The following is a 14,269-nucleotide window of genomic DNA, read 5'->3' as shown; positions in this document are numbered from 1 at the left end:
ACGAGCGAGCAGTGAAGACGCCCTGGTTCCTGCTGTCTGGGTAGCACGTAGATGCCGTTAGGGGTGTAGGGACTGGCCTTTCATAGAATCCTCTGTGCTGCTCTGACAAACTTTTTAAACCTTTCCTCTTCTCCCTCATTCTCCCTCTCCAAACTCTTGCCTTGTAAGAATTCAGGGTTATTCCGAGGGAGGCAAACACCAGAATGACAATCCAGGCCGACGACCAACGCCTGCCTTTATCATGTCTGTATCCTGACATAAAGAGCTGCCGTAGCTTCAGCAAACCTTCACAATTCTTTTGCAACCTTAACAAAAAAATACATTTTTCTCTTTAAACTTACAAAATGTTGTTTCCTCTGCTCTCAGCTTTTAGAGGAAACCGGTGTAGCAATGCTGAAGAGAGACTCGCCAGTGCTGGCACTGCAGCCTTGGTCAAGTAAGGTAAATGGTGCAGAGGAACCACCCTCCAGAAGGACGAAGCGCGCAGCCAGTGCTGACTCATGTTTGCCGCTGGACACCGGCGCATCTGCTGACTCACACTCCTTTTGGGCTTTGGTAACCTTCCAGCTCTTCTCTCGGAAGGTAACACTGCCTCAATCAACCTCACTTAAATAAGTTCAAATAATCTGATTTGATCACCGCTGATATTCTTCTTCAATGCAGGAAAGATGGGTTTACAGGAAATAATGGTAATGACACAGTATTGCACCTATTTATGATGAGTTTTAAACCTTTATCCTCCATTATAAATACCTTATCCCACGCTCTCATTTTACAGCCTTTACAAAGCAATTTCTTTTGCAGCTTAATTCTGCATAACTGGTATCAAGTCAAAGAGTTCACCATCAGAAACACGCACAAAATCAGTCATTATATTTTGCCATGAAGATCCGAAGGTGTAACTCAGCGCTCTCCAGCCCATTTGCTAGTTTAATGCAGTTTACAATCCCAGCAAATTCAGCTCAAGGTAACACCCATAATCCCCCCTAATTTAACACCTGGAATACACAGAATGTACCAGAAGTTTGAGAACAGATTATGTAATATACTCGAATTGAAGGTGTGTTCCTTTTGTTATTTTTCTTTTAAATAGTAGAACACTTCTACATACTAACAAGCTATGCAGCTTGCTAGGAATAAATGCATTTTAGTTATAATAAACCATAACCCATTCTACATCTACACGTAACCCATCTAACAGCATGAGATGCAGCAATGAAGTACAGAGAGATGCGTGTAAAATATCTTCTTCCTCCCTTCTTCCTCATATAACTACATAAAGCATGGTTTTGCAAAATCCAAACCCCGGGCATCCATTTATTAAAACGCATGGTTTCCTAGTCTTAGAAACTGAGTAATTTAGTTTAGTTTTTTAGTAATTTAGAATAACTGAGTGTTCAGAGTTCACTACAGTCACACAGATGTGGAACCAACCCTCAGCCTGAGCAACCAAACCGCCGACGCAGTCATTCCTGGCCACGGATGCACTGACAGGGAACTGACGGCTGAAAGAATCGTGCTGGAGCAAAGCAGGGAACAAAGGAGCAGCACATCCACCCCTAACAATAGGCACCCGTCAGAATTCATTGCTGTTCTTAATGCAGAAGCTACAAGGCTCAACATAATGACACACAAACCCTCGTATCATAAATGCAAAGGTTTTCAACAAAGAATCCTGTAGTAGTCTGCCTTCTCCTAAACGCAGCACCACTGAAGGGTGGCAGACGTGCAGCACAAAGCCCAGCAGCGCACTGGAGACCAACTGTGGTCAAGGGCATCGCTTATCCCAGGGCTCCCCTGCGAGGTTACTGAAGGGGAGAAACGTCAGTCCCGGGCGGCCCTTGCCCAGGAGCACTCACACGCACCAGGGGAACCAAACAGGGCTGAGGAGGTTTAGTAATGTGGCTGCTTTGCTACTTTTCACGAATTAGCCGATCTTCTGCCTCTCCTTGGGCTCTGCCAAGGGATCTTCCAGCCGAACCACCCAGGCCCGGGTCCCGCTTCCCTCCAGGCCCGACAGGGCCCAAACCACACTGAACCTGGTCCCCTCCCGCTCGGGGCCCCTCGGGCCTCCACAGCAGCTCTCAGGACACGGCCCCAGGCCCCCCCGCCCAGCCCCGCTGGCTCTCCGCCCCCCGACAACGCGCAGGGCCCGGCCCAGGCCCCGCCGCCGCGGCCAGGCCTCGCCGCCGCCCCGCCCCGTTGCCCGGGCAACGACGCCGATCTCGCGAGACTTCCTGGCGGAAGTGACGTAACGCGTGTGCGCGGGCACGTGATTTAGGCGCGGGGATTCCGAACGGCGGAACGGGAGGTGAGGGGCGGTTGTCGCCATATTGCCCGTGTTGCCATGGCAACCGCCGCTGGGCCGCACCGGGGCGGGCGGGGGGTCCTGGGCAGCCGGGCTAGGCCGCACCGGAGTGGATGGAGCGGAGCGGAGGGTGTTAGGCCGCGGGCCGGGCCCCGGGTACCCGTGAGCCTCCTGCCCCGGTCGGCTGGTAACGTCCGGTCCCGAAATATGAGGCGAAATTCGGCCCTTTCAGCATTTCGTCGCGCTGATGAACCTGCCCCGGTTCCGGTTCGTCGCTCTATGTGACACCGGCGGTACAGCCCGCCCCCCCCGCGGCGTGGCGGCAGCAGGGTGAATCGCGGGCCTGCGCTCCGTTGCAGGTACTTGACGGGGAAGATGCCCAAGGTAACGCTGAACGGCGTCACGGTGGATTTCCCCTTCCAGCCCTACGAGTGCCAGGAAGCCTACATGGCCAAGGTGCTCGAGTGTCTGCAGAAGGTGAGTCCCCCCTGCCCGAGCCGTTTTGGTTCATTTATGGCGTTTTATTTTTAACTAATAAAGGACTTCTCTAAAACTACGTTGTCACAATTCAAGTTCGCTTTTTGTTCTCTGTATCCTGCCTTTGTCAAGCCTTCTCTGACTTGTATTTTTATTATATAGCTATTAAAAACCCCTAAGTGTGCAGTCAGTGGTCAGTCGAAATGTCGATAGGCTGTTTCTGTCTAATTTGAGAAAATAAAGAGAAGCTGAGCAAGTTGTCCTTGTGTCTGTGCAGTCTGCCCTTAGCTATCTGGGATTTGTTAGTCCTTAGACTTTTAGTGTAATTCTTCCTTTTATCTACGATAGGATAATCAGTAAGAAAAAGCTTTTAATAATAGTTTTCTTTGTTCTGGGGTTGGTGAACAGGTCTTCACAGTCCCTGATTTTTCTGAGAGATCAGACAAGCCTGTGGTGGAAGCTTTGGCTTTCCACGTGACTCAGTATTCCTCTATATCATGGGCAATGGTTTGGTTCCTGCTTGGTACCTCCTTGTTTTAAAGTAGAAGTGTTGTATTATTATATATTATATATATATAAATTCTTTTCATACACTTGAACATGAATTGTCACAGCGGTGCAAGCTCAGCTGCTGGTTTTTCTGCAACTTGTAGTATTGTTGTGCACTTTAAAATGGAAGCATCCAGGGGGATAAGGTGTTAGAAGTGGTTACAAAATTTTCTGCCTCAACTATGATGTGGCATATAGTCCCAGTCCTGAAGGAAACTAGCAGTCTCTAATCGAAGAGTCACTTTCTGCAATGACTTTTAATATTTTAATGTTCTTTTTTGCTGAAATGTGATGCACTCTAGTTGCTCTAAGAGTGGAGAATTCCTCTGCTAAATAAATGGTAATAGTTGGCTCTGGGGTTTAGACTGACCCTCAAGAAGTTGATGAGAGGGGTCCTACATGTTGTGCATTTATAACAACCTCGCGTGAGGTATCTGTGTGTTTCTGCCGTATGGTAGAGCCTACCAGGTTGTGATTATTTTTTCCTGAGGACACGCAGTACTGCCCAAAGTCCAGTTCTAGTTGAATCTCCAAACTGCTCGCTTTTTAAAATTTTATTTCTCTTCAATAAAGAAGGTCAATGGCATTTTGGAGAGCCCTACAGGCACAGGAAAGACCCTCTGCCTGCTGTGTTCCACTCTGGCTTGGCGGGAACACTTTAAAGATACGATCTCAGCCCGCAAGATCGCGCAGCGTATGAACGGAGTGGAACTCTTTCCTGAGAGACCCGTGTCATCCTGGGGCAGCGCTGCCACCGACGCCGATATCCCGAGTAAGTACTGTGGGTTTTATGCTCGGGGGGTTGATACAGGAACGCTAACGAACACTTGCTTTTATCTATCTTGTGTAGTAAGTATGTAACTGTAAAAGCCATGGAGCCGTTGTTCAGCAGCCCAAGTGCAGTTTCACCCTTTTGTAGATTTTTAAAGGTGTTTTACATATTGTAAATTTTTCTTAGAACATTAGAAACTCATTTAGCTCATTTTGTGTGTGAACAGTTAGATGACAACATTTCTTGCTGTCTCTACAAGGCAAACTGTTACCATAGTACCAGCTGGGAAAGGAAGCTAATAATATCTCTAGTTCTTTCCATGCTAATAATGTTTTTCTGCTTTTTTTTTTCTCCTCTGTTCGGCAGCTTATTACACTGACATTCCTAAAATAATTTATGCCTCCAGAACTCACTCACAACTTACACAGGTCATTAACGAATTAAAGAACACAGTCTACAGGTAAATATGTTTTAGGTTAATGTTCCTATTCAAAGCAAAGGTGGAAAAACCCGTGTGATTCAGTTATTGTTTGAATTTATGTGGATGAATGTATAAAAAAATTATATCCAGTGTAAAGTAGTTCTCTTAATGTGCATGTATAGAACCTGGATTTCTTTGTTACTGGGTTTGGGGTTTTTTCATACTTCACAGCTTCTCTTATCTCCTTTGATCATAGGATTTCCTGAATTTGGTCTGGTTTTGGTTCTTTGCTTCACACATTTACTTCTAAAGTTACCTTTTTTTTTTTTTCCCCTGGAGTATTTCTTTAAGGCAGTGGGAAGCCATTGCAAAGTTGAATTCCTTAGGCTGATGTAAATCTATAAGGAACTTTGTGGTTTTGCTGTACTGTTGTCTGTGATAGTTTTCAGCTGTTGATGTGGCCGGAGCTCTTTGAACAAGCAGTAGTAATTTGTTTATATGTTTCTTGTAACGATACAGCCTTGTAATAAGGAAAAAAATGTATTGCAGACGTTTGTAGTCCATCAGTTCTTGCCATAACCTTTCTCTAAAAATCACAGCCAGCTTGGAGTAGCTTGTGACAGATGACAGAACCCAGTTTATTTGGCTGAACTGTCATAACAGAACCCAGATTTTACAGTGGATGGTGTAAGCTGCTACTCATTACCTCCTGCTGTAAGCTGCTGCTTACTACCACCCACTGCTACCAGGAGAAACGCAGTACCGTAAAGTCAAATAACATCTATAGCTGTTATGGGCTGACTCACTGTTTCTGATTCTGACCCTTATTTTGGGCTCATCTATTTCTCCTGAACCTTTTCCTTTTGATATGTTACACCCAACCAGGAATGTACAACCATGTTCTTCTCTGTTGCCTTATTTTTAACATCGGTTTTGTGTATTCTCTTTGAACAGGCCAAAGATATGTGTGTTGGGTTCCAGAGAGCAGCTTTGCATCAATCCTGAAGTGAAGCGACAGGAGAACAGCCACACGCAGGTGCGAACAGAGCCTTGAAAGCTGCACGGTGACAACATGGAGGCTCTTTGTTTTGGTGGATGGCATGTAATCCTTAACTCTGACCTTGCTTAGCTACTGGAGGCTGTAGGGAAAGGTAGTAGTTCTACATGTGTTTCAGGGAACTTTTTATTTCTAGCTGTGTCAGTGCAAAATTTAATTCTGAGTCTCTGGTAACATTTTCCATCCCGAGAAGGATGTCATTGTGTAGAACATGAAAGTTAATGTTTACTTTCTGATCTGCCACTTAAATGTTTTTCAAGAGCAACAGTAATTTCAAAATAGTGCTGCAGCGATTGATTTGCCCATTATGTTTATGAGTAATAGCAAGTATTACTCTTTTGAAAATTAGTGGCAAAATAGAACTGAGTTTCCTCTGAGCATCTGAGTGTTCTGTGCTGCATAAGAGATGAGCTTTTATGTTGGACAGAAGAGCAGATGATTTTTAAAATTGGAGAACTGGGATTAGCACTTTTTCATTAGCTGGTGTCACTGAAAACTAATAACTCTTCACCCTTTAATACACTTTTCAGTGCTTGACAAGCTGTGCTACTCTTGGCTAAAATCTGCTCTGTTTTACAGATCTACATGTGCCGAATGAAAGTGACGGCTCGTGCTTGTCACTTCTATAACAATGTGGAAGGTGAGTTTGGCTGTGGAAGTAAAACCCTGGTTTTGGGGGAGGGAGAGATTTGCTAGGCAGGTAGAGAAGTTTGGAAGAGTTGGCAGAATCTGCCTGTGCGTGCACGTGTGGTGTTTTGCTCTGTGTTAATGTCTTTTCAAGAATGAAATGTTAGGAAGGGGATGAGCGTGATGATCAGGGTAGTGACAAATCCTTGTGTGATGCCTTTACCTAAGCTCGTGGGTATAATGTCATTTTTCACAGAAAAGAGTACAGAGAAAGAACTGGTCGAATCGATCATGGATATTGAAGACTTGGTTAAAACTGGAAACAAGCACAGGTAATTTATCCCCTGATCTTCCTCCCCCTTCCTTGTGAAGATAGCAAAAACTATTTCTCTGCTCATTTTTGTTAATACCTTGGTATGAACTTGACATACGCTGAAGTAGCAGAACGATGATGAAAGCCAAGTGGAGTGGCTGAACGTGTTGCGGAGACAGCTTCCAACGAACTCATGTCCACGCTAAAGCCTTAACTTCTGTCGCTGCGGTTTTCATCATACATGAATTTATTTCAGTCCTCCTGGTGTAAAGACTGAATCAGATCCGAGTCAGGCTCACCAACATTTTCTTTCTTGCTTGAGCAGAGGCTACCAACATCATCTGACGTGACAAATGATATTGCAGGTTTGTTTCAGATCTAAGAGGATGAGGTGACCGCTTTGTTGAGATCCAATAGTCTAGTCCATCACTCCATTCTAGCCTGAAGGGGTGAAATGATAATGCAGTAATGAATGCCACTCTTTCTCCTTTAATATTTTTTTTGTTCTTTGTTTTGTTGAGCTGCACAGCTGGGTATTATTTTCTACACTTCTTTTTACTTGTCTCCTGTGAATAGAGCTAACCATCTGCCCTAAAATTACAAGGACCAGTTTCAGCTCCTTAAGAAATTGATTAGAAACACTTGAGAGTATGAAACATAGTACATGAATCTTGAGTGCACTCTTAATATTTCTGCAAGTATTATTTTATAATTTGTACTACTTTTTTTTTTAAACAGAGCTTGTCCTTATTATCTCTCTCGAAGCCTGAAGCAGCAAGCAGATATTATTTTTATGCCTTACAACTATTTATTAGACTCTAAGGTAACATACACCTTTGATTCTAACTGCTATTGTTCTTCTCTTTATCCTTTATTGGTTTTTAGTGCATAAGCTGTAGAGAACTGCTGGCGAGCAAGTGAATGCTTTTTGTGGTATACTTCAAAACTAATCAAAACCCAGTTCAAATTCAGAACCATAGAGGATGCCATTTTGTGTTTTTCTCCATCAAGTTCCCTCTCGCAGTTAAATATTTCCTTTTTTTGTTTGAGGTCTTGCTATTTTTATAGAATTAGCTTTGCAGAATGTGATGCCCTTGTTGTTTGGTGATATTCACCTCCTGAATATAAATCTTCAGTCACATATTGTGCAGTATTTTTGCCTCAGAATTTCTGGAGTTCTAGAGTAAGGAAACTTTTTCTAGAAGAGATCAGACACCTCTCTTGGAAATAATTGCTGGCTTTGTAAAAGAAAAAGCTGTGGCAATAAGTTGTCCATATTTCATGGATAGGAAATGAAACGTTTGAAAACTCCTGAGGAAACAAATCTGCTGCCATCTTTATGCAACTTGGAGTAATTAATGAATTGCAGTAAAGGCCAGATTACATTCCACTGCTACAAAAGGTAAAGCAACCAAATGTTTAATAAATTAAAAACAAACCATAAAAAAAATCTGACCACCTTAAGCAAAGAAGCATCCTGAAGTGAAGTTATGTGATCTGGTACTGTTGGGGGGTGTTTTCAGAGCATCCGCTTCTTATAAAGATGACACAAGCAGGAATTTGTAAAACCAAGGCAAATCCTCCTGCTTCACACCCCACTCCTCCCAGATCCCTATTGGCAAAAATAGTGACTGAAATGAATTTTGATCAACTTGGGCATCCTAGTATGGTACATCTGTTTTCTTCTTTATTACAGTGTCAGGTGTAACCTCTGTAGACTTTTACATGATGCGTTTTAGCACCTTCATTTCCAGAGAAAATGATTCTGTGGTTTCTGTATTAGGTAACCACAGTGGTTACTTGCTGTATGTAAAAATAAATCAAAATACGTGAAAACCCAGATCTGTCTCGTGAGCCAATTTCTCAGTCAATCAGATCTGTGTTTCTGTATTTCTTGGTGGCCTTTTTATCCATTTCTTTTTTCTCTTCTTTGTCTTTAGAGCCGGAGAGCTCACAACTTGGATCTGAAGGGGACTGTGGTAATCCTTGACGAAGCTCACAACGTGGTAAGTTGTTTCTGGTCTGGTGCCATTTTTCAGACTTCATCCAAAGAGAAAAATGAACCCGTGCCCTATTACAGTCCGTAAAATCTGTGCTTGGCTGTTTCAGTTGTTAAGGTTCATCGTCATGAATGTTTCTTGTTTCTGTGACAGTCAAAGCTTTGTAGTTCAACTAACAGTTCTTTGATACTACTGGGATTTTCTACAAAGTGATAGATTCTTCCTGGAGGGTGGATCTCCAAATTTATGAGGGCGCTCGTTTTCTTGTTTGGAGAATTCTCTTCCAGGTTGTCAGAAATCATGAAGGATCCATTCTGGAAGCTCAGCTGCATCAGCTGTCCAAGTACAGTAGATGGCAAACGTGACTCTTGTAATATTTCCAATTCTTCACTCATAGATGGGGGAAAAAAAGGAAAAAAAAAAAAAGTGCTCCATCATTGAGATCATCCTCTCAGTTGGCTCGAAACCGCAGCCCTTTGCCTAAATAATGACATTCAAAGGAACATTTGAAATGTATCCCTTTTCTGCCACATGAACAACCTCCCAGAGGGATTTCTGCTCAACAGCTGCAAAGTTTATTTTCTGCTTGTGTGTTCTTTCAGTAAACAGGCCACTGGAGGGTGTGTTGTGTTTGACTGGGGATGGTCGCAGGGTTGTGTCCAGAATGTGCCACTTTGATCAGATTGAAAAACGTGTGGAAATCCAGTCGTAGTTGTTTGTGGGTTTTTTACCCTTTATAGTGTTAAAAATTATTAATTGATGCCTGCATGCAGAAATTAACCACAAGAGCTATTTCTACAGCTACGAGGACTACTCATTTTGCAATAGTTCTCCCACGGCACTGTTCTTTCCATGTGGAAAGTTAGTAATTACTCCAAAATAAAATTGACTTCTGATGAGATCGCTTATACATGTAGCATTTTTTGTTCTTTTATAACTTATTTCTTCATAGCTATTGCAGTCAAATTTTTGTGTGGGTTAGTCCTTACTATTTTTCCCCCTCAGGGAAAAATGATTCTTTTCATGAATGAAAAATTTGTGACAAAACAAATATGTGACTTATTTTTCAAGGTCATAGAGTTTTGTCAAAGTTATCATTTGGTGAGTGTTCAAACCATTACGCTTTTTTTTTTTTAAAATAGCAAGTTAGTATGTTTCCTGCTGTGTCTATATTTGTCCTGGCATACGTTTTGGCCCAAATTTTACATTTGAATAATACGCATTTTACTGTGGCTTTCTTGTGTTTGTTTTGGTTTTTTTTTTTCATGGCCTCCTTCCTTTTTTTTCTCCATGCCTCCAATCTCTGCAAGGTCATGAGGGGCAAGGACCATGTCTTTGTATGAGTGGATATAGGGATAGGAGTATTTCTTAAGAACATGAGAGGGACCAGGAAATAGCTCTTTCGAAGGATAAACTGATTCTCTAACTAAAAAAATTTGCTACTTGGACAGGTTTTTTTTATCAGACAGCAAACAAAAGGATGTCAGGAAAAAATCTATTGGCAGCAACACTGAGAACACAGAGGAGGTGACAACTGTTAACAACAAAATTATCACGGTGGTTTGCTACTAGATGGGAACGGTAGAATGTTGATATCATGGAAGAGGCAAAATTTGTTCTATTTTTCAGAATAAAGTATGCCTAGTAATAGTCAAAGTCCTTGTGTTCACAAAATGTCCTGGCCTGAGCTGGAGATCAGAAATGAGATCAAGCCTGGTCATCTGGTCTTTATCATCTGTGAAACTGTCTGAGCCAATAGCACACTGGGCAGTGCAAGTAACGCTTCCATCCCTTGATATTTTAGGAGAAATTGTGTGAGGAATCATCTTCTTTTGACTTGACACCCTATGATCTGGCTTCGGCAATGGATGCTGTAAATCTTGTACTGGAAGAACAAGCCAAAGTAGTTCAACAGAATGAAATAAATGCTGAATTCAATATGGAGCTGGCCAGTTCAGGTGTGTGACAACTACAAGCCACTGCTTCACTGGGATTATAGGGTGCCACTACCAAGAACTGGAAAAGAAATTTTCCAATCAGTTTCTGGAAAACCTTACCCTCATAAATAGCTAAATTGTCATTAATTAGTAATCACTGCCAGACAAGTATGATTTGGCTGAACACATTTGGCCAAATCGGTGTGACATGAGGGGTCATGAAAGAGAACAGTGGGTGAAATACAGAAGACTTCTTTCCACATACACAGTTCTAGCCTTCATATCCCTAATTTCCAAAAAGACATAAGGGAACTAGGAATGAAACAGATATGAAACATCCTCTTTGAAATCTTTCCTTTCTTCAACAGGACTGAACATGGAACTTGAAGATATAGCAAAGATCAAGAGTAAGGTTATTTTTTGTGTTGTTGAAAATTTGATGTTGAAACAGTTTCAGAAGGTCAACAACTATAAACAGGGTTCATGCAGTATTTTTGTAGGTGTTGCTCATAACTGAGAAATTCTTAGAAATTTAATTTGTCTCTCTGGAATTTTAGTTACATTTTTTTTCCCGGGAAGATGACAGATTTGGCAGATGAATGTGTTGTTTCCTCCTTTTCTAGAAGTTCCCTTGTTTTCTAATCTTGTCAGTGTGCTGGTATTATATTAATTGCATCATTCTGCTGTAGGAATGTGATACATAAAGTTAATAGAAAGACCTTGAGATTTCCAAGAACAGCTTGTCCTGTCTGTAGAGTTTAACATTTTGCTGACAACTTAAGCTTCATCTAAGAATTGAGGCCATAGAAGTTCTTAAAGTTGAATATGAATATTTAGAGATAGTATCTAGGAAATTAGTTTTGATCATTTTGATTTGTTTACAGGATCAAGAAAACAGCTAGGTTGCTGTCTTTGATAACCGCCTTTGTAATAAAGTAGGTTTGAAAAAGAGGCTTAGATGTGTCCCAGAAATAAGTTTCTGTGAACCCTAACTTTTTTTCCCCTCTTGATTCTCTTCAAGAAATTCTTCTTCAGCTTGAAAGCGCTATTGATGCGGTGGAGCTGCCACCGAATGATAGTGGAGTCACCAAACAGGGAAGGTGAATTTCTTCTTGTTAATTTGTTTGCATGTTAAAAGCACAGCAAATTCTAGTGAAGCTGTTAGGGTGGGTAGTGCTGTTCTCATTTCTGAGAATAGTACTTATTCAAGGTTTTGGATTTCCTTAAATCCCCTTTCTGTAGTAATCATTATTTCTAGTGGAACTACCTCTTAAAGTGTTTCAGGAGTGGGAAAGCCTGTGCCGTTGTATGTCTGTCAGCTATTCTGAACTGGAAGAAGCTCCTTACTGTGCTCCTTTCAATTTTGTGTTGATTTAAACAGAGGTACTAGTGCTGCAGTGATTTCGTTTGAGGTATCTCAGAGCTCTGTAAGTCTATTTCTAAGCTAATGCATAGTGTATGTTTTTTAAAAAAAAACCATGGAAATGGCATGCAAATCAGTTTCTAAATTAATACGCACTGAATGTTGTAGACTAATCATGGCAAATGTGAAGGATGAGGTCAGTATGCATTCTGTCATGGCAATATTGTCTGCTGTCTTTATAACTAAATAGTTACTGTAAGTTATTCTTTCTCCTGGAGACATGTTTTGCTACTAGGTGGTGAAATTGTTGTTATAAAAGAGTAACTGTGTCCATGTGATTATTTACAGTATTTACCCATTTGTGCTTTTTATTTGTTAAATTGCAGCTACATCTTTGATCTGTTTGCAGAGGCCCAAATAACATTCCAGACCAAATCCTCGCTCTTGGAGTCACTAGAGCAGATTTTACAGTTTCTTTCGGGCCGTAAGTGTAAATTTATTAGTTGCTTCACTCAGACTTTTGGGTGTAATGGAAGTAATTGGAAGTTTGCATTGTCTGGGGAGAGGAGGAGAAAAGCTTCTTTGTTTATGTTTAAATTATAAAGCTTTTAAAAGCCAAACTCTGACCCTGAGGACCTGTGTCTTTTAAGACTTGCTGTGAGGTCCTCTGCTGGGAAACGTGGTTTATGTCTGTTCATGCACCAGAACTAGTTTTAAGAGCCACTTTGTGTCAAAACCTGAGTGTGTACCAACATATGTGTGTGCACACATGTGTGTACATAGATGATTTTTGCTCACAACACTGGTTTTCCCCAAAACCAGAAGGATTGTGGGGTGGAGCTTGCTGACATTTTGCTGATGATGCTTTCAGTGTTTTGAGTTCTTCCCTGGTCATGGAGTTATGAAAAAAGAATGTTGGGAATCACATAATGTGGTTTTTTTTTTCTTGATTTAGCAAGCTTCTGTCCTACTGTCTATCAGCATCTTGTTCTTAATTTGTCCTTCTGCAAAGAAAAATCTCCTTCTACATGTGCTAAGAGAATGATTTAGTTCTTACTAGCAGACTGAAGAGAGTGAGCCCTCTCCTTGGAGACTAGAACTGAGACTGTCAGTTCTGCATCCTTTGAGAACACATCTCTCCTGCCTTTTTTTTTTTTTTTCCCCCAGCATCCTTCTCTTTTTAGGCTGTTTGGCCTCTGGCTTAACAGGTGCATCTATTGATCATTTCTGTGGTCAAACTCTCATCATCAGTGTATTTCAGATGTTCTTCTAACTGCTCCTCTGTAGTCGCTGTTTTAAGCATACTAGAAGCTTGGAAGTGACTGTTAATGCTATTTATAGCTATAGTAAAGGTTAGTTTTCTCTCTGCATACCTGGGTAGTCAGTTTTCTATTTTTTTCATGAGACTAATATTGTGTGAGCTTTTGTAAAAGTAGCCAAACAGTTTAAGCCTGCTTATCTTTGTTTTAATTATCTCCTTTCCAATTTGTAATGTAGAAGAGCCTTAAGAAGTTTGTGTAACTGTCTCGGATGACAGCTTCCGAATCCAGCAGGGACGTGGAACATCCTTTGGAATGCCAGTTTTACATTTCTCCTTGGATCTTGAATAATGATGAAAAACTTGAAATGGTTTATTTATTTCAGATAATATTTTTGAGTCATTGTTTTTAGTGTGTTGTGCTGTTCAGGCAAGATAAGGGCATAAACAAATGGCTGTGTGTTTGTGCTGTAAAAGTAACCGTGTTATTCTCTCTAGGCACTGGGATATTTGTCAATACATCTGGACTGCATAAGCTCTCGGATATTATCCAGGTAAATCATTATCATTACTTCTATGTATGTCTAAAGGAGAGAAGATTTGATTTTAAAAAATGTGGAAGGACATTGGATTCATTTTATTCTTGATTGTACGTAACTTGTGCAGTGATGGAAGTCTGAGGTTTTGAGGAAGCTGCTGCCTAATGCAGTCTCCTTTGATTGTTTTACTCAGGTCGTTCTTTTACAGTTTTGATGTCCCTTTTTGGAGATACTTGACTGAAATTTGTCCAGTTTTAGCCTCCACCAGGTGGAGCTGGGTTATTGTTTACTTTCTAGCAGCATGTTTGGGAATGAGACCTTCTCATAAAACAGCAGGACAGGCTATGCAAAAACATGAAAGAAATATAATTTAACTGTGCTTTTTGTTTCATTTAACTATTCGATGAAGAGATCTGTAAAATAAAAATCTTTTTAGTGCCACAGGACCTGAATGTGACACTTGTGGGTATCCATATGGCGCTGTCAGTCCTCTCCCTGCTGTGCACTTGCAAAACATTGATTATGAAAAATCTGGGTCCCATAAAATTAGAAGGTGCAGTGAGCCAGTGGCCTGAAACTCAGTTTCTAGCCTCCCTCTGAAGTTGACCCAAGCTCTAATATTCTTGAGTGATACTCAAAAAGAAGGTA

At 41.3% G+C, this 14,269-nt stretch overlaps 1 protein-coding gene across 2 annotated transcripts in view; it reads left to right on the top strand.

Annotated features, from left to right (window-relative positions):
* Nucleotides 1-2,277: 2,277 nt before the first annotated feature.
* RTEL1 (regulator of telomere elongation helicase 1) overlaps nt 2,278-14,269 on the top strand; it is a 49,962-nt gene continuing 37,970 nt past the window's right edge. For both annotated transcript variants that reach the window (XM_074919980.1, XM_074919979.1), the window contains exons 1-14: nt 2,278-2,311; nt 2,668-2,785; nt 3,908-4,106; nt 4,473-4,566; nt 5,482-5,563; nt 6,164-6,224; nt 6,468-6,543; nt 7,263-7,347; nt 8,465-8,530; nt 10,329-10,482; nt 10,830-10,868; nt 11,483-11,561; nt 12,211-12,308; nt 13,581-13,636. In XM_074919980.1, coding sequence (XP_074776081.1) covers nt 2,684-2,785; nt 3,908-4,106; nt 4,473-4,566; nt 5,482-5,563; nt 6,164-6,224; nt 6,468-6,543; nt 7,263-7,347; nt 8,465-8,530; nt 10,329-10,482; nt 10,830-10,868; nt 11,483-11,561; nt 12,211-12,308; nt 13,581-13,636 — 1,191 coding nt within the window. In that variant the 5' untranslated portion in view covers nt 2,278-2,311; nt 2,668-2,683. The remainder of the gene's footprint in view (nt 2,312-2,667; nt 2,786-3,907; nt 4,107-4,472; nt 4,567-5,481; nt 5,564-6,163; nt 6,225-6,467; nt 6,544-7,262; nt 7,348-8,464; nt 8,531-10,328; nt 10,483-10,829; nt 10,869-11,482; nt 11,562-12,210; nt 12,309-13,580; nt 13,637-14,269) is intronic.

Source organism: Athene noctua, chromosome 16 (assembly GCF_965140245.1).
Source record: "Athene noctua chromosome 16, bAthNoc1.hap1.1, whole genome shotgun sequence".
NCBI lineage: Eukaryota > Metazoa > Chordata > Aves > Strigiformes > Strigidae > Athene > Athene noctua.
This window is presented reverse-complemented; position numbering and strand designations above follow the sequence as displayed.